Below are 25,330 nucleotides of genomic sequence, written 5' to 3' on the forward strand. Positions count from 1 at the left end.
CCAGAGACTACAACTTAATGAATGTGTTTTCTTCCTGCTTCCAGTCCAGGGTTTCTTCTCACCCCTCAGGGTTCCCCTGGTAGAGGAAAAAGCCAAGTCTCACCAACAATGGCTCCTGAACATGTTTCACAAACACCACCTGGGATAGACAGATTGAAATAGACCTGGGGATGTTGGGGATATTTGGGGTGCCAGACCAAAAGGGATGTCCGAGATATGGATAGCAATCTAGGATAACTTAGAGCCAAGTGGGGAATGAATCTTTGGGAGCTAGTTACAGATAGGTTCTTCCCTACTCTGAGGGACAAGAGTAGGATATATAGGGGCCAGAACTTGTGACAACCCTGGGATGGGTCCTCAGATTCAGGAGAGAGCATTCCAAAGCTCAGGAGACAGGGAGAGGGAGCTTCTGTTGGTCACCTTGAACTATTAGCAGCCTATATCTATGACAAATTAACTTCTCAGTTTGAAGCTTTTCAACCTTCCAAAATAGTGTGAATTTCGTAGTTAAGCATTCTCAGAGGAGGTTTCCCTCCTTCCATTTCGCACCAAGGTGAAATGCAGGCAATTTTCTCAGTAGTCCCCTGGTTTGAGGGAGAGAGGTTAGGTAGAGGAGGGGCAGGTTTATTTCTAGTTCATCCTTAAGTGTGGGCATAGCCTTTGGGGTCCCAGCCTTATAGGGAAGTTTCTGGGTAGACTCCTTAAGCTCAGGAGCCCTCACAAGCCAATGCTCAGGTTCACCAGGTAAGAAACATGCCCTCAAGGTGAAAGCTAAGTTTACCTTTGTAGCTTCCTACTTTTTAAAATTTGGCCTGACTATTTCTTGTGTTTGCCAGCTCATGGATGCATTTAATTTTTAAAAATATATATTTTGTCTAGTATTTTTCATTGTTCTCAGCAAGAAGTTTAGCCTGAGTCCCTAGGCTACCATGTTGCAAGAAAACCCAGTGGGCAGTTTCAGTCCCTATATGACTTGATTTTTCTGCTGCATTCGGCCCTGTTGACAACTCCCTTCCCCTGTTTTTTTTTTTCCCCTACCACTCTGACCACTCCCTTTGGTCTCCTCCACAGGCTTGCCCCTCTTCCTCTCCCTGTTCCTTAAATGTTTGTTCTCCGGGCCTTCTCCTCTGCTTCTCCTCTTATTCCTCAGCATCTCACCACTCTTTTGGCTTTGAGCTGTGATGCCCAAGACTCTCTTGTCCGGACTTTTCTGAGTTCCAACCCTCATATTCAGCTGCTACCATATTCAGGTGCCCTCTGAAGGTGTCATAGGCACCTCAAATTGAATTGTATAAAACCGAACTCATGATCTCTCCCACACCTTACTCCCATCACATGCTAAACATACTACATTCCCTATATTCTTTACCAGTCACCCAAGCCAGAGCCTTGGAAATGCTCCCTTTCATCAAACTCTCACAACCAGTTCGTCATCAAGTCCTGTTTATTATTATTTATTTATTTAATCCTCACCCGAGGGCATTTTTCCATTTTGGTTCAGATAGAGTGGAGGGGAGGGAGAGAGAGAAAGAGAGAGACAGAGAGAAACACTGATGTGAAAGGGACACATCGAGTGGCTGCCTCCTGCACAACCCCAACCAGGGCCGGGGACAAACTGCAACCGAGGTACATGCCCTTAGTGGGAACCGAACCCGGGTCTCTCTGGACTGCAGGTCAACACTCTAACCGCTGAGCCAAACCGGCCCGGGCACGTTTATTATTTAAAAAAATTTTTTTCTTTATTGATTAGAGAGGGGAAGGGAGAGAGAAAGATAGAAACATCAATGAGAGAGAACATTGATTGGCCAACTCCTGCATGCCCCCCACCGGGGATCGGGCCCACAACCTGGGAATATGCCCTGACCGGGAATCGAATCGGCAGCCTCTTGGTACATGGGTTGATGCCCAACCACTGAGCCACACCAGCTGAGCAAGTCCTGTTTATTGAGTCTCGCTTCAATTCTGTCCTTCCACACTGCTTCTGCTCCAGATCAAGACCAACATTTGTTTCCTGAACAGTTTAACTGCAGCAGCTCTAACTGGTGTCCACTGCCTGTCCCCTTCTAGTTCATATTAGACACAGCACCCAGGGATTCATCTGAAACACATTGCTAGCCAATCCCACTTAAAACCTTTCCGTGGCTCCTCTCAGGACAAAGTCCAAGCTCCTTGTTATAGCATTCAAGGACCTCATAATCTCTCTAGCCTGTTGTCTTGATGAGGGCCCTACCCCAATTCTGTATGGAATTGCTGTCTATCCTGGGACACATAAGGCTGCCCCACACTTCCCTGTCTTTGTGCTACTGCTTCTACTGAGAAGGCTCTGTGTCAGGCTGGGGCCAATCAGGAGACACCACCCAATAAGCACACAAGGATAGTTTAATATAAGAGTTTTGAGCTGTAGCAGGACATTGAAGTAAACAGGGATTGGCTGGTAAGAAGTGAAGAGAACTCTAAAGAATTTAGGAGTAGCAGAATCCTAGGGCTGAGACAAGGGATCCCAGGAAGAGGCCCTCATTCATACCTCTGCACAAAGCTGAGACACAGACCTTGCTAGAAAGGGCATGGTCAGTGAGAAGGGTGAGTTTAGAACTGAGAGTCAATGAGGTGATAACGGATAACCAGTACAGGCTCAATGCCCTTCATCCACCTTGTGCAAATATTTGATTTTTCAAGTCTTGGTTCAAGTGCCACCTACTCTACTCCATGAAAACTTTTGTGGCTCTTCCTCCCCTTCCATTCAAGTAGAGTCGATTCCTCTCCCTTTGTGTGTAGAATCTTCCCCCACCCTGATATATATAGCTATACCCTAGTCATACTTCCACTGGGGGACTTATGATGGTTAATTGCATTTTTTAGTTTACTTGTTTACCCCCACCTAGGGTTGCCAGAAAAAATACAGGACACCCAGTTACATTTGAATATCACCTAATTATTGCACGAGGCACACTTATTTTTTAAAAAGTATTATTGTTTATCTGAAATTCAAATTTAACTAGATATCTTGTATTTTTTTAAAAATATGTTTTTGTTGATTTTTGAGAGAGAGAGAGGAAGGGGGAGAGAGATAAAAACATCACTGTGAGAGAGAAACATTGATTGGCTGCCTCCTGCATGCCCCCTATTGGGGATCAAGCCCACAACCCCTGCATGTGCCCTGACTGGGAATCAAACCAGGACCTCAGTCCATGGGACAACCCTCAGTCTGCTGAGCCACACTGGTTGGGCAACATATCCTGTATTTTTATTTGCCAAACCTGGCACACTTACCCCACCTCTACCTCCAACTGTAGTCTCCTTAATGGTAGAACATGTTTTTGGCTGACCTCTGAATTCCCATTGCTAGCTCAATGCATTACAGCTAGTGATCAATTAACGTTAAGAGAATAGTGACTTCTCTGGCTGCAGAGTTGAGAATGACTGGAGAGAGCTGAGGCTGGAGACAGAGACCAGTTAGGAGGATGAGGAATAAACCATTCCCTAAATCACAAAGGCTTCAACAGAGTAGGGGATGAACTTGCAAGATCTAAAGATCTGAGGACCAATGGATAAGGGAAGTGACTGAGCTCAAGGAGTCTAGGATGTTGCCCAAGTGTCTGGTTTGTGTCTGGATAGAGGGAACACTGGAGGAGGTTTGGAAGCTGGAGAGCAGGGGAGATCATTGATATGAGGCTCAGAGAAGGGTAGAAAAACATGGAGAGTGGATCTGAAGGAGAGAAGGGAAGATTCCCAGGACAGATATGTTAAGTTTGAGGTTTCAGAGGATATTCAAACAGAAGTATTGGAAATATGGACTTGGAGCTCAGGAGAAAGGTCCAGGCTGGAGAAACAATGTGACCATCATCAGCATGAAAGTGGTAACCGAAACCATGGGAGTAGATACTGTTGCTCAGGGAGAGAGTGGAATGGGAAGAGAGGATGGCCTATACCAAAGCCTCAAGGAACACTTGAGAGGCAGAGAGAGGAAAAGAAGCTCAAGAGTAGTCTGAGAATGAGCAGCTGGAGGCTTGGGAGAAAAAGAGAGTATGGGAGCAAGACAGCCAATGGAAGACAGGTTTTCAAGGAGAAATGACAAATTTGAGTATTTCTGAGAGTTCAGAGGACAAGGCTGAGAAGTGTGGCCTTTGGGTTTAGTAATGATGAGGCCACTGGTGACCTCAGCAACAGGTCTTTTAGTGAAGGAGGGGAATACACACACACACACACACACACACACATACGTATATATAAACACAGTGTCAATTTGGTTTAATGCTGTGATACATTTGAGCAGGTTTAAATTAAGAGGGAAAGAAAATATTCAATTAAAAACAGTTGAAGAATGGGGGGGTTTGTAAATAATTGAGACCAAGTTCCCTGATATGCAGTCCTGAGTACAGATGGAGGAATTAACTTAGCTACAGGAGGACATTAATAATAGCATCTAGAACAGGACATCATACCTTGAGGGTCATGGACTCCTAAGGAATCCAAATGAGCTTCAGCATCTGTGAACCCCCTAAAATTGTTTACTAGATTTATACATCAGAGGTTTTCAAGCTTTTTTTTTGCAGGGGGTAGGGGAGGATCCTTGGCTTTTATCATGTTCTGTAAGGAGTCTACAACTCCAAAACAGGTTAAGCATTCCTGTGAACAAGAAAGGTGATCTCATATGGCAGTTCTAGATCTGTTCTCTGATCTCTCAGCTTTCTACCCATCTCGTCTTTGCCGAGATGAGACCCCAGTCAGCCAGTCCCCATACACTCTATCACAGGGTCTCCAGCCAGGGGAAATATGGCAAATCGTGGGCAAGGGAGGAGGAAAGCAGTTGGTAGGGGGAGCACATGGAACCCTAAGCCTTGATTCTTAAATGAAACAATGCTAGAGGAAAGTTCTGGGTGCTCCCTAAAGTGGAAAAACAGCCACCTGTAGTTTTCTGTCTTACAAGAGGTGGTGACTTGATCCTCCTCTGGAGGAGACCATACCATTGTTCTGGGAAGGCCACTCAGGCAGGCAATGGGGACAGTGGCGTCTTAAATGTGAAACAAAGACTACAGCGGCCCCCAGGGGTGAAATCCGTCTGCCTGGTGAGGTCATGTTCCAGGTGACCTCTGCTAAGTTGTAGCAAAGAAGTGCAGCTCTTGTTTTCTTTGGGGAAAATAGCTTTATTGTTATTATTTTGTTTTAAAAAGCGATTTGGGTGGTTGTGAGCTGCAAACTGAGACTCGTTCTTGTGGGACTGTTCCTCTCGGAGAAGTGGCCATTTCGTCGGGGACTTTGTGAGATGTTGGGCACAGTCTCCCTGGGGTCCATGAGTGCAGCCTTGAGTTTGGGGGACCCTACTCCCTCAAGGACTGGCAACTTGGGGGGGTGTTGGGAGCCAGCACCTTTGGCTCGAGCTCCGACCTGCCTCCCTCGCTGTGAGCGCTGTTAGAGATGGCTGCACTCATCTCCGTAGGCGGCTCTGAGAGCAGAATGTCCAGAAGGGTGGGGGATGGAGGGTATGGCAACTAGGCCAAGCTTTCCAATCTCTTCAGCAGGGGCTCCCTGGACCCAGTGACCCTGGAATTAACAGGATGTTCTCCTTTGCCCTCACCCAGGGACAGGGTCCAGGCCTTTATGAGGTATGTGCAAACTGTATGGCACTGGTACCATTTTCTTTGTGGGGGTGGGGAGTGTGGGGAGTGTTTGGAGACTGAGGATCCTGAACCTGTTTGGAGGTAGAGAGAGGGGCCAAGGGGGTGTTTGAGGGTAGCAAGAGAGCACTGAAGTTTGGGGAGCACCTAGAACGGGGGCAGTGAACACAGAAGAGCACAGGTTTGTTTCTCCTCCTTGACCCAGAATGAGCACAGCCCTTAGCTCTTGCCAGCGCCTCACTCTGGTCTGGGCAAAAGGGGCACCGGTGCCAAAGCAGGCACTGCAGCAGTTTGGAAGGAGGGTCAGCAGTGTCCAATGCCGGAGGGACCCCACCCTGGACCCACCTCTCTCATGGTGCTCTGCTCCCGGCTGCAGCCACTGCCTGTGCTCACAGCTGCCAAATCGACCTTCAGACCAGCATATCCCACTGCCTCCCGATAGCCCCTCTGGATGTCCCTCAGAGTCTGTGGTTCCTCAGACTCAGCATCCTTCCCAGAGACGTGTCCCCATCTTATTTCTAAAGAAAATCACATAGGACAAATTCATAGGACCCGAGAAACAAGGTTTCAGGGGACATGCAGAGAAGCTCAGAGGGATTCATTGACTTTTTTGGAGATGACTCGGGGACAGTGTGGAAGGCTAGGGTCAGGACTAACCTCTTCTTCCTTCCAGATGGTGTAGAACTCTTAGCTTCTTGTCCTTTGTCATATTATTTGTCAAATTGAATTTAAATAATTATTTATGTAATTAGATACTATCTGTCTCTCCTAGTTTAACCTTAAGGGCAGAGACCATGTCCCCTTCATTTCTGTGTCCCTGATGTCTACCCAGTATCTGACATATAACAGGTACTTAATAAATATTTGTTGAGTGAATAAATGGATATTCTTGTTCATCACCCAAGATGCAGATCCCTCTTGGGGCCCTCGGTCTTTTCCTGTATTCTTAGCCCTTTGACGCTCTGTGCTTTGTCTCCCCCCCCCCCCCGCCACGCCAGCTTCCCACTGGCCTTTTCAGATGCTCTCTCGTCCTGGGCTGCTTCATGCAATGTGGGCAGTGAGCTCCCCGTGCCGGGCCATCTGCAGTTGGAGGCGGTAAATACACCTGTCATGGTGCCCTGAGGGTAGGACACTGATCAATGACTTGGGTGGGGCAATGTGTGGTTTTCTGTGTCATTACTCATTAAGCAAGGCCCCAGGATGCTTGAGGTCACAAGGGTAGAGCTTTCTCTACCAATAACCCCAAGCCCCAAGTGCTGGGGACTGTGCAGGGGGCTGTAAGCTGGTCTGTCAGGACTGGTGAACGAAACTTTGCCACCCATTCCATGCCCCCCATGTCCCAGAACTGCTGGTTAGAGGAAGCAGTTGGAGATCCAGGTCAAGCCTGTGATTGCTGAGTCAGTTGGCAATTGTGAGTGGGAAGCTCAGGGCCTGATCTCCAGCCAGCTGCTTCTACCCATCTAGCTGCCACTGCCCAGGAAAGGATCTCACAAACCACTGAAGTAAATAAATAACTTAGAAATAATAAATAGGGGTCCAGTTCCCAGGAGTGAGTCCCAGGCGCGCTCCAGCCCAGGCTTCAGCAGTGCGAATGCAATCTGTCTCCTCCATTTCTGTCTCCACTCAGGGCCTGGGCTGAGGCTGAGACCTCAAACACTGCTGGGTTCTCCAGAAGAGGAGTCCTGGGTCTGTGGCCTGGTCAGTGCTAGAGTCTGTGAGAAGTGAGTCCTAAGGCCTCCATAGCCGAGGTTTCTGGTGTCTGTAGGGCTGGGACTAGGAGGGTCAGGACTGTCGTCCCTCTATCTCTCCACGGTTGATGCCCATCACTCGCCCAGCTGAGGCCTGTGATGTCCATCTCTGGTTGAGGCCCCGGGTCCCTTCCAGGCAGGAAGATCCCCGGTAAGGGTGCCATCTGCAAATCCTTGGCCAGAGTTCTCAGCCCAGGCAGCCACAGGCAGTGGCTGAGAGCTTATCCACGGTCCTCCAGGTGCTGTTGATATCCATGAAGGAGACCGCCTCGTAGTGCGTGGGTCGGCAGCAGGGCTGGCTGACCGGCTGGGAGCCCGGAGGCGGCTGCAGGGCCCCAGCGCCCAGCAGGTTGGCCAGGCTAAGGTCGTGCGGGGAGCGCGCTCTGCGGCAAGAGCCGCTGCAGAAGCGGAAACGCACCAGCTCATTGGAGTTGTGGCCCAGGCCGAGCGCGCCCACCGGCACCAGCTGCGAACGCAGGCGGCAGCCCCGCACCACCGTGGCCCGCGCGCGGTTCCCCCGGCTCGCTCCGCCACGTCGGCCTCCCGCACGCGCTGCGCGGCCCCCGCGGGAAGGAGCGGGCGAGGGCGCGGGCCGGGGCGGCTGTGGGGGCGGCCGCTGGGCCCTCCCGCTGCAGGAACGGTACACGCGGCCACCTAGAATAAGACGGAATCATGCGCGGGGTTCCAGGCCAACCCTGTCGCCACCCTGCCCCCTGCCCTCTCACCTACCCGTCAGGTGGCCGGCGGGGGGCGCCGGGGCTGGGGCGGGGCCTCCAGGGGTGGCGGGGCTGCGGGGGGCGAGGCCCAGGGAGGCCTCAGCGACACTGCTCAGCAGGACCAGAGTGGCCAGGGTTGGCCACAGGGCAGGCTGCTTAGAGAGACAAAGTGGAGCCTGAGGGAGGAAGAGGGCACCCAGGAAGGCATGGGGCAGTAGAGATCAGCGAGGATGGCTTCCAGGTGGGTAGGGAGAGCTCAGCAAGGGCTTACGTTGGAGGATAATGGGCGTGCTGCCTAAGGGAGCCAAGAGAAGTCACCTGAGGGCACTGACCTTCCTCCAGACTCCTGGCCCCTCCCTGACCATTTCCCTTTTCACTTATGACTCCTGCCCAGGGCAAACCCTGCTCTCCCTCCCAGTCAAGCCGCCGTTCCTCAATACCAGGTGGGAATGGTTGGGAGAACACTCACCTGCCGCGTAGGTGGGGTCCAGCGGAGCAGCACAGGAGGGCCTCCACATCCAGGCTCCATCTCTGTCAATACCAGGGTCTCCCCTCAGCCTAGTTGACCTGTTCCCCCATCCTCTTCTTGAGGCAGCTTGGAACATTGAGAGATGAGTTTTCTTTGAGAAGGTCATCCCTCGACTTCAGTTTCTCCAGATGAGGAATAACAGTTTTGGATAGGTGGACTCAACCCAGGACAAGTAGCTGCATCAGGAACTGAATTATGTGTCGGTGCTTTGCCCATTCTCTCTCTCTGTCTTTACAACTCCATGAGGTGAATGGTGTAATGCCCATTTTCTAAATGAACTCAGAGAAGCTCAGCAATTGTCTAAGGTCACAAGGCTAGACGCACACAAAAATGACCCCCCCCCCCCAACCTTCAGCTCTGTTCTGCAGAGCTAGGGCTGCCAGGACTAACTGGAGAAGGGAGTTGCTGGACCCCTTTGGTCCTCCAGACAGCTTTCTCTCCATGCCATACAGGAGGAAGCTGTGGCCTGAAGAATTAGGGTGCTTGCTGGTTGACCCAAGTTGTCTGATGATAGTGAGGTCCAGGCCTCAGCCTGTGCTGCCCACCCAATGCTGCTGAACCTTGTTCCTCTGTAATCTTTGGACCCAGAGCCACCTGAGTTCTCTCTTCTCACAGATAACCCTCAAGAGCCAGCAGATGGTGGGGCCTGATGGACTAAGAACAGAGGGCCTGGTCCATGGCTCCCTATGGCCACCAGGGGGCAGCATCTGCCAAGCATGCAGACTGAAAGTGGGGGTGGGCTTTTCCCTACCCTCAGCCAGACTCAGACCTGAGCAACTCCCAGGAGGGCCTGCCAAAGCTCCACACCAGGCTGGCCCCAGAGCTGAGCTCCAGGTGTGTCCGTCTTCCACTTTCCTGTGGATCTGACAGCCTGGCCGGGCTTGGAGTCTCCTACGTGAGCCATCCTTTCCGAGCCCCACCAGATTTCGAGAGCCCATACTGGCTGGCACTCCCAAACACCCTTTGGGGCCCTACAGTCCTCCTGAGCCCCCACTAGCTGGCCTGCAATTGGGTCCCAGCTGTCACCTGCACCCTTAACCCCTAGCACATAGAATGTCTGCATACTTGTGGGTCAGACTTCCACAGGCCTCCCTGGTGTGGTCCATCTCAGGTCCAAGTGTGTTCAACTAATTGAATAGGGGCACTGAGGGGCCAGGCCAGTGACTGTTCCACTGATCGAGGGAAAGCCAAGCAAGGTAGCCTTCAGGGCCCCTGTGCTAGGAGGACCCCAGGAGCAGGTCTCTTCAGGGCAGCTAGGCCCTTTCTCCCTCCTGGTGGTCTGGGGCCACTTGGTCCTCCAGCCTTTGCCTCCGCATCTGCCAGCTGGATACTCACCATGAGGGTCCTGCACCGTGTTCTTCTAGGCACCTTCCTTGGGACCAGTGCTGGACTTTTCCCCGCAGCTCAAAAGGCTCATGCCCAGGGCTGTGCACCTGGCAATGCCTCTTTTAGCCAAAAGCGTGGCCTTGGCAGCCAGTCTGTGCCCTGTAGTGGCAGCAGGAGCCTCACATTACAGTGGGTCGGCAGGGCCAGCACAGTCAGACAAGCGACCAGAGGGACTGAGGGGGCTGGGAGGGAAGAAGAGCTGCGCAGCAGGCCCAGGAGAGGGAGGATGTGAGAAAGTGGTGGGGGACTCTCCTGCCTGCTCCCCTTAACCCCAGGGCTGGGACCGCTGCCATTCACACCCATTCTCACTGGTTGGCTCAGCTCAGCCAGCTCACAGGGCAGGAGCAGGCTAGGCTGTTGTCTCTCCAGCCTTGTGACCCAGCTGCCTTCCCACCGAGCTGGGGAGAGAGGCGCTGTGAGGTCCAGGAACACTGGGCAGGAGGTCAGCTTACCTCAAGTGCAGGGCTCTGGGTCCGGGACGCAGCAAGGGCTTGGGCCCAAGGGACCTGCTGCTGGAGGAGCTCATGGGCCGTGTCTGGGGGCTGGGCCCAACTCCATCCCTCAGCAGCCTCATGCCTGCCGCCGTCGCCGTCCGGTGTCAAATTCCAGCCCCAGCGTCACTGAATCCCGGGGTGGGGCCCCAGCGCCCCTGCCCCGCCCCACCTTTCAGGGTTCACCTGGTCGCTCCACCCGCTGGGATCCGGTCCCCCCCTGGCTCAGCTAAGTCCCCCAAGGTGAAGGGGTGGACGCTGGGAACTGGAAAACCCAGGACATAGTGTGGAGAACTCGAGCAGCAGAGAGGCGAGGAAAGTGGGCGTTCAGTTTGTAGACACGCGAAGTAGGAGTGGGGAGGCTGGGCTAGGGCGGGAGAGGGAGGGGACAGGCTGATCCCTGCCTTGGGCCACCGGCCCTATGGTTTGTGCTGCCTCTGGGGTCCTGGCTGGGCTGCCCTGCAGTGACCTTCTCTCTGCTCTGTGGTCTGCAGCTAGTTTTTTTCTTTCAACACACCCATCAAACTCGTTGGATGGGCCAGGAACTGTGCTGGGGCTTTCGAGGTCTGACCCCGCTCTAGCCCTGCCGCCCCCTATCCCTCGCAGCTGGGGGGAGGGGTGCTGGGGCTCGGAGTAGAGACACACCTGTAAACACCGCTGCTCACCTGCACAGCGAGGGCAGTGCTTGTAGAGTGGGTGCCCAGGGCTGAAGAAGGGGGGTCATGGAGGAGGGACATTGTGCTCATGCTTGAGTAGGAGCTGGAGGGTAGTGTTTCAGAAGCGTAATTATGGCAGTTTGGCAGGTGGGGTGGAGGTGGGGTGAGTAATATGAATAGAGGTAAGGAAAAGCCAGATGCTGTGTCATACCAGGGAGTCTGGACTTTATCCTAACGATACCAGGGACCACCGAAGGGTTTCAGGCAGGAAATGGTGTACCAGACTTACATTCTATGACTGCAGTGGGATGGATGATGGGGGTTTGGAGATGAGACGTGATGTCAGAAGGCTGCTCAGGGAGCGGAGTGGGAAGCAGAGAGGTGGGGAGAGTGGAGGTCACTTCACAGGTTCTTTCAGGACCATAGCTTTCTGAGAACCCAGCTGGTGCCTGACTGGGTGGGCTGAGGAGGTGGGGCAGACACTGGCATGCCCCTGGCCTGGGTAACCGGGTGGAGGGGATGCATTCTGGCAGGGAGGGCTCCCTGGAGGAGGGGCAGGAGCTCCCGAGTTCACTGATGGACATGTCAAGTAAGGAGGACCTGTGGATGTTCCTAGTGGAAAAGTTCAGGATGCAGCTGAATTTGGAGCCTGGAGTGGACAGAAAGAGCTGGGCTGGAGATGGCAATATGGGAACTGCCAACCAACTGACAGTTGGAAACTGTGGGTGGAAATGAAAGTGCTCAGGGAACATGTATGGACCAGTTGTAGCCTGGCTGTGCATTAGAACCACCTGTGGACCTTTTAAACTACCCACATCTGTGCCCAGCCGGTATGGCTCAGCGGTTGAGCGTCGACTCATGCACCAAGAGGTCACCAGTTTGATTCCTGGTCAGGACACATGCCCAGGTTGTGGGCCAAATCCCCAGTGGGGGCATACAGGAGGTAGCCAGTCAATGTTCTTTCTCATTGATGTTTCTACCTCTCTCTCCCTCTCCCTTACTCTCTCTCTAAAATCAATAAACAAACAAAAAAACTACCCGTATCCAGGCCCCGCCCCAGACCTGAATCAGAATCTTGGTGTGGGCGTGTGCCATTTTCCAAATCTGCACAGGTGATGCTGGAGTACGGCCAGGGCTGAGAACCACTGCTTTTGTGAGAGCAGTTTCTGTGCACAGGTGAAGACTACAAACTAGACCACAGAGAACAGAGGGGCTGTCTACAGGCCTGAAGGACCCCTGCGGGGCAGGAGGCCAGGTGGTGAGCAGCTCCACTGTCTGCTGCCTCCCACAACTGGCTGCCCAGTTGGGGTGGCTTCCCTGGGGCTTTATCAGCCATGGCTGTGGCTTGCAGCCTGTGCCCCGTACAACTCCAGGGGGCACCATTCATGCAGGATACAGTGTGCCTTAGAAATGTACAGTGTGCGTTAGAAATGCAGAATACAGTGTGCATTGAAATTGTGCATCATAGCAGCCCTGAGGGGTGTCTGGACTTGCCTGTCGCTCAATCAGGGCCTTGCTTTCTCCTCAGCTGAGGAGGCTTCTGCCTGAGGACAAACCACAGCAATAAATGAACCTGTGGGAAGTCGGTGGCCCTTGGAATGGCCAGGACTCTCGGATGGGAGTGGCAGGTGAGAGGTGAGGGGGCCAGCCAGCCCCACTCACTGCCACCGTGGCAGCTCTGGCCGGAAGCTCAGTCCTTGGCCTCAGGTACTGGCATGTATTCAGCCCATTCTCAGGCCTGCTGGGGATGCTGGGGAAGGGGATGGGGATCGGATCCCGGGGTCTAAGTGGGTAAGATGGGATGAGACACCATTTGTGATATTCGCCAGAGGGTGCCTGGGGCTGGGCTACGCCTTCCTGTTCTGAGTGAGAAGAGAGGAGCTAAGGGGAGAGGGTGTGCCTATGTGCTGAGGGTGGGGGTGGAGCAAGTCCTTTCCAGGACTCAGCCAGGGGTGCCAGGAGTGGGCTAGGTCTGTGGGCCTGTGTTGGGGGCTTAGCAGGGAATCTTTCCTGTACTTGCAGGAGTCTGTCCCTGCAGTGCTGGGGCTGTGGTGACCCAGAGGCACTGTCCTAGAACTGTGAGCTTCAATCCCCTGCCCTTTGGCTCCTTTGGGAGGCATCAGGGTAGACTCTGGGGTAGGTCCTGATACCCCTGGTCTACCTCTTTCAAGGCAAAGAGGGTGCAGGGCTGTGGGGGATGGGAGAGGCTCCAGAGGCCCCTCAGTGGTTACACAGGTCCTGCAGTTGACACAGTGAAAGGACCCAGGCATCGGTGAGCTGCAGAGATGGCCCTTGAGTTTAGTATAGTTGCTGAGACCCCAGGTTCCTGTTTCTTTTAGGAAAGTAAGAAAAAGCAAGAGGCCAGGTTCAGGGAAGAGCTTTATTGCTTCCACGGTGGCTGCCACAGCCTGGGTACGGTCCTTCAGCCTCACTTCCCACTGGTCCAGGCTTAAGGCTTCACTGCTCAGACCCAGAGAAGCTGCCAAGTCGGTCAGCCCAGGCCTGGGGCACTGTCCTATGGATCAGTAGCAGCTGGGGAGGGGCCATTTCCCTCGGGCTGGGCCAGGCCTCGCCTCCTGAGCTCCGAAGGTCTCTCTGCTCTAGCCCGGGGGCTGTCTTGTTGGCTTAAAGGACAGCTCCAGTGTTTCCCTGTGGGACAGCTAGAGGCTGGTGTGTGGGAATACCCCATCTTCTCCCCAAGAAAGGCCAAATAGTGTCATGAGCTGGCGGGAGCTGGCATTGGATCCTGCCTACCTCCCTGTAGCTCCGGAGCAGGCTACAGCTCAGCATGGCACCCCACTCTCCAGGGAGCCCACTCGCACCACTGCCTGATGGGCCCTCTGCTGGGCTTCTTTCTGCATGGCAAGCGGACCAAATTTGACATCTCCAATCTTGTTTAAAAATAAATTATCCCCCCTCCCCCCACCCAAATTCACAAAATTATAATACAACAAACACTGATTGGAGAAATAATTCCGGCAGCTGCCTTGCGGCCTAACGCCCGCCTCCTGCATGCTGGGCCTGCTGGCTCGCCGTGGCCTCCTGGCGCTCGGGCTTCAAGGATCCAGGCTGAGAGTGAGGCCGAGGCTGGCCTCTGAGCAGACACGGCTCTGGCTGCCCTGCCAAGGCCTCGCCACCCCTGGGCCACTCCGCGCTGTCCTTCTCTGGGTCTGAAGGCTCCTGTGCCTCTCAGGCAGAGCCAGACCAAGGCCAATGAAGTGGGCAGGTGGCGGCGGCTGCTGCTTGCTCTGGGCGGTGCCAGGACCTCTGTGGCCATGTGCTGGGCCCATTTCAGATGCCACTGGTTAGGTCAGTGATGACGCGCGCTTTCACCAGCTTCCGCAGAAACTCTTTCTCTCGCTCAATATTGTGTGTCCAGGACTGGAAGGAAAGCGGTGGAGACGCGGTCAGTTGGGCAGCCTAGGTGGCTGCTGGCACACAGCCCTGCTGAAATGCACCCCCCAGGGTTCAGTGTCCTCTTCTGACACTACCATCCAATGCTCTGTGCCACAGTTCATCCTCCTCCCTCCCCAGAAGAACTATGCCTCTTAATTTCTTGTAAGAAGATGTAGGAGACACAGGCTTTCCAACCCTGTTCCCTAAGACTTCAATCCTCCTTATCCAGCAGTACGTCTGGGCACCAGGTCCTAGGCCCCTGAGGACTGGCAATGTGAATCACTTAGGTTCTGCCCAGCCTGGGGGGTGGACCCTGCTGAAAACAGCCACATGGGGCGGCTTAGTCATGCTCTGGTCTCATGCAATCCAGTTCTCCAGGCCTGGGGGCATTGATGAAATCTTGCTTCTCAGATCAGAGGGGCCAGGAGGCCAGAGGGCAACAGGCGCTTCTCACTGTTAACGTGGAAATTACAGGGCAGATGCTGCCTTTTCCTTGGGAAAGACCGCGCCTAGGCTCAGGTTCTTTCCTGTCCCCAGTACTCACCAGAAAGCTTTGATAACTAAGCCTTTCAAATCATGAAAAAGGACTGAATGAATGATGACTGAATACCAACAACCGCGTACTGGCATTCACTCGTAGCTGGACTGCTCTGCTGCGTCTGTCTGCACTGAGCCTCCCACGGTGAACTGGCAGCCACTAGGCAGCGGTGCCGAGAACTCCGAGCTCTGTCTGGTCCTCACACTGATCCAGTCAACTCTCTCCGACCTGTCATCGTCCTCTGCCGTCTGCGAGTTGCCCATCCTTGTTGCAGACCCCTGGGCAATTTCCCCTCATTCCTGAAAGTCTCAAGAATCTGTCTCCCTCTCTTTGAAGGCAGGGACGATCTGGCACAGAGTAGGTGTTCGATAAATACATGTTGAACGGAACTAGATTTTATAGGTAAGAAAGTGGAGGCTTGGAGGCATGGCAGGGCCAGGATCCAAGCCAGTGGAGAAAGTCCTGGAGCTCTTTCCTTACCCCACGGAGTGAACGCTCAGCAGAGGACTGGGTGTGTGAGGATATTAAGGAAGTACTGTTAATTTTTCTAGGTGTGATAGTGATATTACAATAGTAGAAAATAGGCCTTATCTTTTTGAGTGACTTACTGAAATATTTATGGCTGAAATGATATGATATCTCAGACTTGTTTCCAAATAATCAGTGGGGAGTGCAAGTATGAGAGGAAAAAACAGATGAAACCCTGGCCGTGTGCTGATAACTGGGGCGCAGGGTGGGGGTGGGGGACAGGTGACAGCTACATGGAAGTTCATTATCAGTCTCTATATTGATATGTTTGACAATGTTCATAATAAAGAGCAAACAAAAAAGTCTGCCTGGGTGTAGCTGTCAGCCCAAGCAATGCCCCCTCTCGAGTGCTCTCTCTCCTTAACTGCTCCCCCATTCTCAGCACTGTGTCTGCCCTGTCTGCGGGCGGGGCGGGAGTCTGACCTGGGGCCCAGCCTCACTAGGACCTCTGCTTCTGGATGCAGATGTCCATCCCACTCTCCTGTAGTCATCTCTGGCTCCTTTTCCTTCACCCAGTCATTAAACATTGGGGTCCTAGGGTGCTGCCTTGACTGTCTGTACTTCTGTCTGTCATCTCCCTGGGAAGTCGGCCCGGTGCCTGCCCTGTATCTGAACATGCAGTGGTGCTTGTAACTCACAAACCCACATCTCCAGCCTGAATGTCTCTGCTGTGTTTGGTTCGGCGTCTTCATCTCTTGCCCAGTCGGTGGGGACCGCCTGCCAACTAGTTCTGTTCCTGCCTTGTCCGCCTCTATGTCACGCTAATCCTGAGCTTCACATGCTTCGGCTCTGTGGCTCCCTCCAGCCTTCAGAGCAAAGTCATAGCCTCACCACGGCAGAGAGCCCTTCGTGATCTAGCGACTACGGTCTACGGTCTTTCAAGTCTACGTAAAAAGAATACGTAAGAGAACAAATGTGTAAGTAAACAGGCCAGTGGACAAAGGCTGTGAGAAGAGTTCGGAGTGGGTGCTGGCAGGGAACTAAGGAGCAAGAGATACATCAAGAGAGACAGAGCTGGAAAGACCAACGGGTCATGGCAGTGAGGGGACAGGGCGTTCCACTCCTGAACCCCACTCCAGGCAACAGGAGGCCCAGGTAGAAGGCTGTTTCTGGCTTCCCAAGTCTTTCTTATACTTCCAATTACTTGAGGTAGCCTGAATGAACCAAAAAAGCCTAGAACAATCTGGGTGGTAACTGAAGCCATGGACAGGGATGCCAGTCTCCAGGCAGCATGGGACTGTCCAGGTTGGAGCCCCGGCTAATGCTGACTCCGCGGGGAGTGAAATCAAGGACGCTGAGAAAGAGTGAGAGACAGCAGGTGAAATCAGAGGGCCGCTGGAAATCACTGACTCAAGTCTCAGCAGAAGAGTTGCAAAGAGAAAGGAGCGGTCAGCGTAAGTGCTGAGGTCAGGAAAGGTGAGGCTTCCGGCCATGCCTTGGACTTGGCAGCCTGGAGGGAGTCACTGGTGAAGGGAGCAGCCAGGCTGCGAGGGCCAAAGGGCCAAGTGGGAGTGAGGAGTGCGGACGGACAACCCAGCAGGACTGACCGGGCCCCCACTGCAGCTGTGTCCCCACTGGAGGGGGTGGCGGAGCTGCCGGGCAGCGGAAGGCTCTGGAGCAGTGCGGTGGGGACTGAAGAAGGGCACGTAGGGACTGGTGAGCAGGAATGAGGGCTGGCTGAGATGTGAACCCCTACATTTATAGAACTGTGATCTGCACAGATGGGAGATTTCCTCCAGCAACCCCCACACGAATGCAGGAGCAAAGAAGCTCCTCAGCACGCTGGCCGAGATGTCCAGGTTCCGGCTGGGGCCAGGGGAGGCTAGCGACGGAAGTGGAGGGAGCTGGAGGAGGGAGCAGGTTCTCCACACGGGCTCCTGCTGTGCAAGGAGGTGCGGGAGGCTGGGCCGCAGGCTGGGAGAGCTGGCGGCTTCTCCACTGCACGGCGCCTGGGCGCCTGGGCACGGACCGCCTGGGAAGTGACTGGGTGCAGAAGGACTCTGCGTGGCCATGGGGAAGCACGGAGGAGGTGCAGGGGTGTCCTGAGGCTGAGGGCAATGTTGTGGGCTGTTTGAGGGGCCAGGACGTCCTCTGGGAGGAAGACGACTTGAGGTAGAGAGGATGGCTGGGAGCTGGTGCCAAGATGAGCACATCAGGGCTGGGGCACAGCAAGGAGGAGGCAGGTGCGGGACCAGGGCGGGGAGAGGGCCAGAGGGAACATTCAGGAAGGAAACTGGGGAAGGAGGTTCCAGGTTCATGGGGAGACTGGGGAGGAAGCACAGGGAATGTTTCGCGGTCAGAGGCCCACAGTCAGGCCCACCTCTGGTGTCCCAACTTCTCTGGGGCTGGGCAGCAGCTTCCTGAGAGCTCTGGGCAGCCAGAGCAGTGGCTGAAGGGCCCCCTCCCGCAGCCCTGCCTCGCCCAGTCCCTCACCTCTTTGATGGCTGCCATGCGCACGGTCTCATAGTAGTGCAAGGGTGCATTGGGTGTGCTCATGTCGTAGCCAAAGCCTGCGACTGCCACTTCATCACAGCCGTGTAGTGCCATGGTCACTGCCACACTGCCGAGGGTCGGGATGTTCTGGAGGAGGGGACGGAGGAGGCGCAGCGCTCAGCTGGAGGGCTAAGCTAAGCTCCCTTCCCGAGGACTGAGCCCTGGCCCCTACCTGCCACCCTCCTTCCTTCCCAAGGCCCCTGACCCAGTTCCCTCCTCCCTCTCGTGGCCCAGCCAACTCACCCCGCGGCCCATGAGGCCATTGTTGAAGGGCAGTCCGATGAGGGTGAAGGCAGCTTCCTGGATGAAATATGGGTTGAGGATACGAATCTCGGGGGGCTCCTTGGGCACTCGAGTCGCCACAGATTTCCAGAAGCCGTCCGACGCGCTCTGTGGACGCAGCATAGGTGGGCGTGAGCTGGGCACACAGCTGGTGACGGGACTGTGTGAGTGGCAGGGATCCAGAGTGTTTACAGGCAAACGAGAAACAGGGTGGGGGGCATGGAGTGGTTCTGGAGAACCTGGGTGCGTGGGACACACACAGATGGCAGAGGGAGGACCTGGTGTGTGCTGGGATGGGGCTGTGTAACAGACAGGGTATGCGGTGGGAGCAGTGAGCATATGGTCGAGCCACAGTGTGCAATGAGGATCCGGAGTGAGCTGCACGGTGGGGGCATAGGTGTCGGATGCTGGGTGTGCTGCTGTGGCCTGAGCAGTTTCTTGGGTCAACAAGAAGACCCAATGGCCCAGCTATTCCCTGCCCCAGTCACAGCTACTGAGGGGCCCAGGAGCCTGCCCTCTCTCTCCTATCTGTCTGCTGGGCTTGCTGCCTTTCCCTTCTGTTGTCTCTCCTGGCTCTCAGTCAACTGTTCTAAAGTGAACCTGAAAAATAAAGACAGAGTGTGAGCTAGTACGGCAACCCGAACATCACTCAAATCCCAGTTCTGCCACTGACTGGAGTTGGGTGACTGGTCAAGTGGCAGACTCTCTGAGCTTCAGTTTCTTTAACTGCAAAATGGGATCCTTCTTCTCTCAGATCTCGTACCACATGGGAAAGGCGTCCGTTCTGAAACCTGACGTCGGTGTGCGTTCCAGGGCCACACTTCCTCTGCTTCTCACTCTCTCCCTCTGGTCCTCAGCCCTGCCTTTCTGTTCGAGACCCTGAAGCATATCACTTCACAGTCTCTCTTGAGCGCCCCCAACTCCCTGCCCCTTGCCCTTTTACTGCCCCCACCCAGGAAGCCCTTCATCCACTCTGCCACCCTGACAGCCGGGCTCCTGAGTACTGCTGGGGTCACAGACCAACCTGCAGACAGCAGGCGGTCAAACCATGGACTCTGACCTGTTATTTCCAGGGAGTCTGTAATTTGCCTAGAAAACCCAAAAGAACCAATTACACTTAATGGATGAAATAATTTAGTAATAGGATCTGCACTCCAACAGGAAAGTCTCCAGATATACTACAAAAGAGCTCCCACTTGCCATCCTAACAAAAAATAATCAAATAATGATAAATAAACTTAAATACGTGGGACCAATAGTAAAACAAAAAATCCTACAATTCTTTACTGAGAGATCTAAAAATTGACTTGGAAAAAAACAGGAGACAAGCCATATCTTGGATGAGAAGGCTCACTGTTAACACAATGCTACTTCCTCCCAGGTTAATGGAGCCTTAACATAATTCTAAGAAAAATCCCAATAGGATTTCTTTTTTTTTGAAATTTACCAAAAGGATTCTAAAAACCCATCCAAATACTTAATAGGTAAAAATAGCCCCCAAAATTAAAAAATTAGATATTAGAGTATGTTATAAATTTGCAAGTATTAAAACATTGATAGATGTCTACGATCGACCCCCAGATCAACAAGGCACTCAGCCCAGAAGCAGACCAGCCCGCATGCGCTGAGGTTCTGGGGTAAAGGAAGCTGCGCCATTATCTCAGCAAGTGATATTTAAAAACTTGCTACTTAGAAAAAAATCCAATTACTGCCTCTCCTGATAAAAAAGTAAAGCTAAAAGAAAATTTAGATGTATATTTTATCATTGAGCTTCCTAAACATGAATGCAATGTTAGAAATAATAAGGCAAACTAATTCTGACTTCGTGAACATTTTTAGTGCTTTGGTACATCAAAAATATAATAAGCAAAATTAACAAGGAAAGAAGTGGGAAAATTTTTGTCACAATATATTGTAAAAACTCATGAGAAAATCAAAAAGACCCCATAAAAGTGGGAAAAGAACATAAAATAAGGTTAGGAAGCATGAAAAACTCAATAGTGACAAAAATGCAAATGAAAATAATCAGATACTGTATTTTATCTTCAAAAATACAGAATAGGGCAAAAGGAGGTTTACAGTTTGTTTGCATGGAAAACAATAAATAAATAAATAAATAATAGAACAGAATAAACTGTTTTGCGTATTCACCACTGTAAACCTACTTTTGCCCAGCTGTGTGTGTGTCTGTCTGTCTCAGGGTTGTGGTGCTGTGCTGGGTGAGGTACAATTCACCCACACTGCTGCAGGAGCAAAATTTGGTACAGCCTTTCGAGAAAGCAATCTGAATATGAATCAAAAGCTTCAAGGCTGTTTATACCCAACGACTGCAACTTTTTCTCCTAAAAGTAATCAGAGTGGTGAAGACCTTTTAAAAAGCTGTTTATTACAGTATTATTTATAAAAGTGAAAAACCTGAAAAAAAATCCAGAAGTTTCCAATAGAGATTTGGTAAAATGATCCACCTCTCTAAATAAATGTTATGGACCCCAAAATTATGTTTTCTAAGAATTTGTCATGGGGATGTATATACCGTGTTTAACCAACCCTCTGCTGTTGGACATCTACACTGCTTCTAGTGCCCCCGCCCCACCCCTGCCCCTGGTCCCTATCCTCTAGCGCCCTCCTAGAACCAGAAACCTCAGAATTGACGTTTGATCTTTTCCCCCCTCTCTCCAGCCCATCTTGTCCTACTGGTCTTCTAGTTCTTTTGATTCTATCTTCCTAGCATCCCACAGACCCACCCCTTACTCCCAAACCCGTAGCTACCACGGAAGTCCAGTCACTTGGACTAGCCTAATGGCTGGCCAGTCACAGCATCTGTCTTGTTGGCTGCTCAGAGCCCAGAGCCCGGAGCCCAGTAGTGACTAGAACATAAAGGGTACACAGCAGTTGTTAAATTCCACCCATTTAGTCAACAAACATGCAGTGAGTGCCTAGAGGGGTTGCCTCTGCCTCCCAAACCATGTTCCACTCTCTGCCTGATGATCTTTCTGTACACGAAGCAGATCACATCACCACTGCCCACAGACCTGAGCTGCTCAGCCAGCAAGCCCGCCTGCCAGGCCAGCTTCCGCTGCAGACCCCTCAAGTCCCCACCTGCTAATCCACGCACGGCTCCATGCTCTTGCTGATGCCGCTCCTCCTATCTCTAATGGCCTTCCCACATCTATCCACTGAGACAGCCGACTCGTTTTGTTTTTGTTTTTAATTTTTTTCCCTTTATTAGAGAGAGGAAGTGAGACGGAGAGTGAGATAGAAACATGGATGAGAGAGAACATCGACGGGCTGCCTCCTGCATACCCCCCACTGGGGATCGGGCCCACAACCTGGGCATGTGCCCTGACCGGGAATCGAATTGGGACCTCTTGGTGCATGGGTCGACACTCAACTGCTGAGCCACACTGGCCGGACCAACTGACTCGTTGTTTTTTTTCCTTATCCTCACCTGAGGACATTTTTGCATTTATCTTCAGATAGAGCGGGAGGGGAGGGTGGAAGAGAGAGAGAGACACATCAACTGGTTGCCACCCACATAACCCCAACTGGGGCTGGGGACAAACTGCAACCTAGGTATGTGACCTTAGCGGAAACTGAACCCGGGACTCTCTGGTCCATGAGCTGGACGCTCTAATCGCTGAGCCAAACTGGCTAGGGCTGACTCGTTTTTTTTTTGTTTTTTTTTTATCCTCACCAGAGGATATTTTTCCATATTTTGTACAGATAGAGTGGGAGGGAGAGAGAGGAAGGAGAGAGAGAGAGAAACATCGACGTGAAGGGACACATCGAGTGGCTGCCACCCGCACGACCAACCAGGGCCGGGGACAAACTGCAACCGAAGTACGTGCCCTTAGCGGGAACCGAACCCGTGTCTCTCCGGACCACAGGCCGACGCTCTAACCACTGAGCCAAACTGGCCAGGGCGGGCTGACTCGTTTTTTAAGACTTAGCATATCCTTTTTCCTCATGTCTTTCCTGACCCCATTCCTCCCAAGGCATAAATGATCTCTAACCTTTGGGAGGTGATAGAATAGAGTTAAATCTGCTATGGTTTGAATGTGTTCCCCACCCGCCCCCCAGCCACCAAAGTCATGTTGAACACCTAATGCCCAACGCAGTCGTTATTAGGCGGTGGAGGCTTTAGGAAGTGATTAGTTTATGAGGGTGGAGCCCTCATGAGTGGGAGTAATGCCTTTATAAAAGAGGTCCCAGAACCCTGGCTGGTTTGGCTCAGCGGTTAGAGCGTCGGCCTGTGGACCAAGGAGTTTCGGGTTTGATTCCGGTCAGGTCAAGGGCATGTACCTTGGTTGCAGTTCAGTCCACAGCCCTGGTCAGGGTCATGCAGGAGGCAACCAATTCATGTCGATTTTTTTCTCTCTCTCCCTCCCTCCCACTCTGTATGGAAATAAATGCAAAAAATATCCTTGGGTGAGGATTTAAAATAAAAGAGGTCCCACGCCCTGGCCAGTTTGGCTCAGCGGTTAAAGAGTCAGCCTGCGGACCGGAGAGACTGGGGTTCGGTTCCCGCTAAGGGCACATACCTGGGTTGCAGTTTGTCCCTGACCCCGGTTGGGGTTGTGTGGGTGGCAACCACTTGATGTGTCTCTCTCACATCAACGTTTCTTTCTCTTTCTCTCTCTCTTCCTCTCTCATCCCTCCCGCTCTATCTGAAGATAAATGCAAAAAGTGTTCTCAGGTGAGGATAAAAAAATAGTAAAATAAAATAGAGCGCAGAGAGATCCCTTTCCCCTCCCTCCAAGTGAGGACATACTGGGAAGAAGGCCGTCTATGAACAGGGAAGCCCTCACCAAAACCGACTCTGCCGGCGCCACGATCCTGCACTTCAGCCTCCAGAATGGTGATAAATAAATTTCTGTTGTTTATAAGCCACCCAGTCTGTGATCTTTTGTTATAGCAGCCTGAACGAACTGGATTCAACTTCAGCTCTGGCCACCCACTGTGTGGAGACCCTGGGCAAGGAACCCACCATTTCCTTATTGATAAACCAGGATACTAACAGTACTTATATGGGCTATTGTGAGAATTAAATAACTCAGGCCGAGTGCCAGCTCAGTCACCTGATCAATTGCAGTCATCATCACCATGAGTGGTGCGTTGTGACCCTCAGCCGAGCAGGGCAGAGGCTCACGGCTGAGTCCCCTCTGGAGCCCAGCACAGCAGCTGGCAGCGAGTAACAAGGAGACATGGAGTCCATCAAAGCTCCCCAATGCTCTCAGCAGCAACTGCGAGCTCCCCACTGGCCCGGACCTCTTCGGGCTTGTCTTCCACTACCTTCAGCGGACTGTCTATTGCAGCCGGGCCCTCCCTGTGTCTCCCCACCTCTTTCTCTGGTAAATTCTATCTGTCCTCCAAGGGTCAGCTGAAAGGAGAGGCCCTTGGAGCCAACTTCTGTGTCTCAGCACCAGTGAGACTGAGCTGACCCCAGTCCGTCCTGCTCCTGTGTCTCCCTCTGTGCCAGGAGGTGTGTGTGTGCAGGGAGGCAAAGGGAGGGATAACACAACCCAGGAGGAAAGGGAAGGGTGGAGAAACAGCCAAGATCTCACACAGGAGTGGGAAGAAGCCCCTCCTGGGAGGGCCAGATGTGGATCGAAAGGGAGGCAGATGCCAGCCTGTGCCAGGTGAGGCACAGCCCCTGTCCCCTCTCCGGAGCCTGGCAGGCCCCAGCAGTGCCCCACCTGGGGTTCCTGCCCATGCGTGCCCCACACACCTAAAGAGGAAAAAGCGCAGGGGCTGCTTGGAAGGGGTAGGGAGAGCCAGGAATGGGCACAGCTGGGGGTGTGTGCCAGGCTCCAGGCTAGTTTTCACAGACATCATTTACATTTCATCAACCTTCACCAGCTTCACAGTATGAACTCAGGATGAAGCAACATGTTCAACGTCATGCAGTGGTCGTGCCAAGATCCAACACAAGCGTCGTGACTCTAAGATGGATGTTCTTTCTGCCCTAACATTTAGTATTATCTCTGTTGTTCCCACCTCAGGAAGTCTGGGGTCAAGAATGAATAGGAGTGCCCAGCCGGTGTGGCTCAGTGGACTTAGCGTCGACCCGTGGGCTGAGAGGTCCCGGTGCGATTCCGGATTCCCCAGCAGGGCACATGCCTGGGTTTGGGCCTGAAGCCCAGTAGGGGGCATGCAGGAGGTGGCCAATCGATGTCTCTCTCACATTATGTTTCTATCTCCCCCCTTCTTCTGTGTCTAAAACAATCAATAAAAGCAAATAAAAAAATAAGAATGAATAGGAGCTCTCTTCTGCCCTCCAGGAGCTCCAAGGTGAGCGATGCCCCACATCCAGTTTCACAGAGGGGACTGCCCACGATGCACACACGGCTGGGGAATCCGAGCTCGATCCAGCTTCAGAACCTGGGCATTTCTGTGACACCAGATGCCATCTCTGAAACCACGTCTCGGCTCTTCCCAGGTGCTAAGAGCCCTGTACGTGACCCCCACGTGAAACTGGGAGGTTACGCTCTCTGCGAATCTGACTAAAGCGTCTGCCTCTCTGTCCACCTTCACTCTTCCCCGGGAGGAGAAACGACTGATCTGACTGCTTAGATTTGAGTACACTGAGGGTGTCCCATTTACTGGTATGAGGTGAATAGTCTCTCTCCCTCTCTCCCTCTCCCTCTCTCCACCTCTACACGCACGCACGCACGCACGCAGCTTTCAACTCCTTGCTCCTATGAAGCAGGGCGTATGTGGAGGCACCTGCCTCCTTGGAGCCACATCCCGGTCTCTGCCTCGCTCACCGTGTGCTGGGGACTCACGGGTCAGATGCAGGGTTGGCACCAGGGCCGCACTGAGTGCTGTTGGGACTCCTGGCAAAGGAGGCCTGCACTTGGGCCCCAAGCCCCAGACGGCGCTGCATCGGAGCGCTGGGAACCAGTACAGCGAACAAGTCGGGGCTTCCACTTTTCCCCCCCGTCTGTCGTGG

At 52.9% G+C, this 25,330-nt stretch overlaps 2 protein-coding genes across 6 annotated transcripts in view; both read right to left on the reverse strand.

Annotated features, from left to right (window-relative positions):
* Window positions 1-7,154: 7,154 nt before the first annotated feature.
* ARTN (artemin) lies at window positions 7,155-9,157 on the reverse strand. The gene is made up of 3 exons (XM_036255761.1): window positions 8,549-9,157; window positions 8,093-8,231; window positions 7,155-8,017 (listed from the first exon to the last, which is right to left on the reverse strand). Exons 1-3 carry the CDS (start codon window positions 8,606-8,608, stop codon window positions 7,551-7,553), a joined length of 666 nt encoding a protein of 221 aa, XP_036111654.1. The 5' UTR covers window positions 8,609-9,157; the 3' UTR covers window positions 7,155-7,550.
* A 4,350-nt stretch (window positions 9,158-13,507) lies between these two features.
* Window positions 13,508-25,330, reverse strand: part of ST3GAL3 (ST3 beta-galactoside alpha-2,3-sialyltransferase 3) — a 156,012-nt gene continuing 144,189 nt past the window's right edge. For all 5 annotated transcript variants that reach the window (XM_036255755.1, XM_036255756.1, XM_036255754.1 and 2 more), the window contains 3 exons: window positions 18,340-18,486; window positions 18,037-18,183; window positions 13,508-14,522 (listed from right to left, as the gene is read on the reverse strand). In XM_036255755.1, the coding sequence (XP_036111648.1) occupies window positions 14,433-14,522; window positions 18,037-18,183; window positions 18,340-18,486 (384 nt within the window). In that variant the 3' untranslated portion in view covers window positions 13,508-14,432. The remainder of the gene's footprint in view (window positions 14,523-18,036; window positions 18,184-18,339; window positions 18,487-25,330) is intronic.

This window comes from Molossus molossus, unplaced genomic scaffold (genome assembly GCF_014108415.1).
Source record: "Molossus molossus isolate mMolMol1 unplaced genomic scaffold, mMolMol1.p scaffold_m16_p_12, whole genome shotgun sequence".
Lineage (NCBI taxonomy): Eukaryota > Metazoa > Chordata > Mammalia > Chiroptera > Molossidae > Molossus > Molossus molossus.

Bases quoted from the DNA above. Each gene is read 5' to 3' on its own strand.
- ARTN (XM_036255761.1), bottom strand. From the start codon at position 8,608: ATGGAGCCTGGATGTGGAGGCCCTCCTGTGCTGCTCCGCTGGACCCCA. The intron at 8,232-8,548 runs GTGAGTGTTCTC...CTCTCTAAGCAG, and splicing joins GGACCCCACCTACGCGGCAG to CCTGCCCTGTGGCCAACCCT. The intron at 8,018-8,092 runs GTAGGTGAGAGG...GTCTTATTCTAG, and splicing joins CCCCGCCGGCCACCTGACGG to GTGGCCGCGTGTACCGTTCC.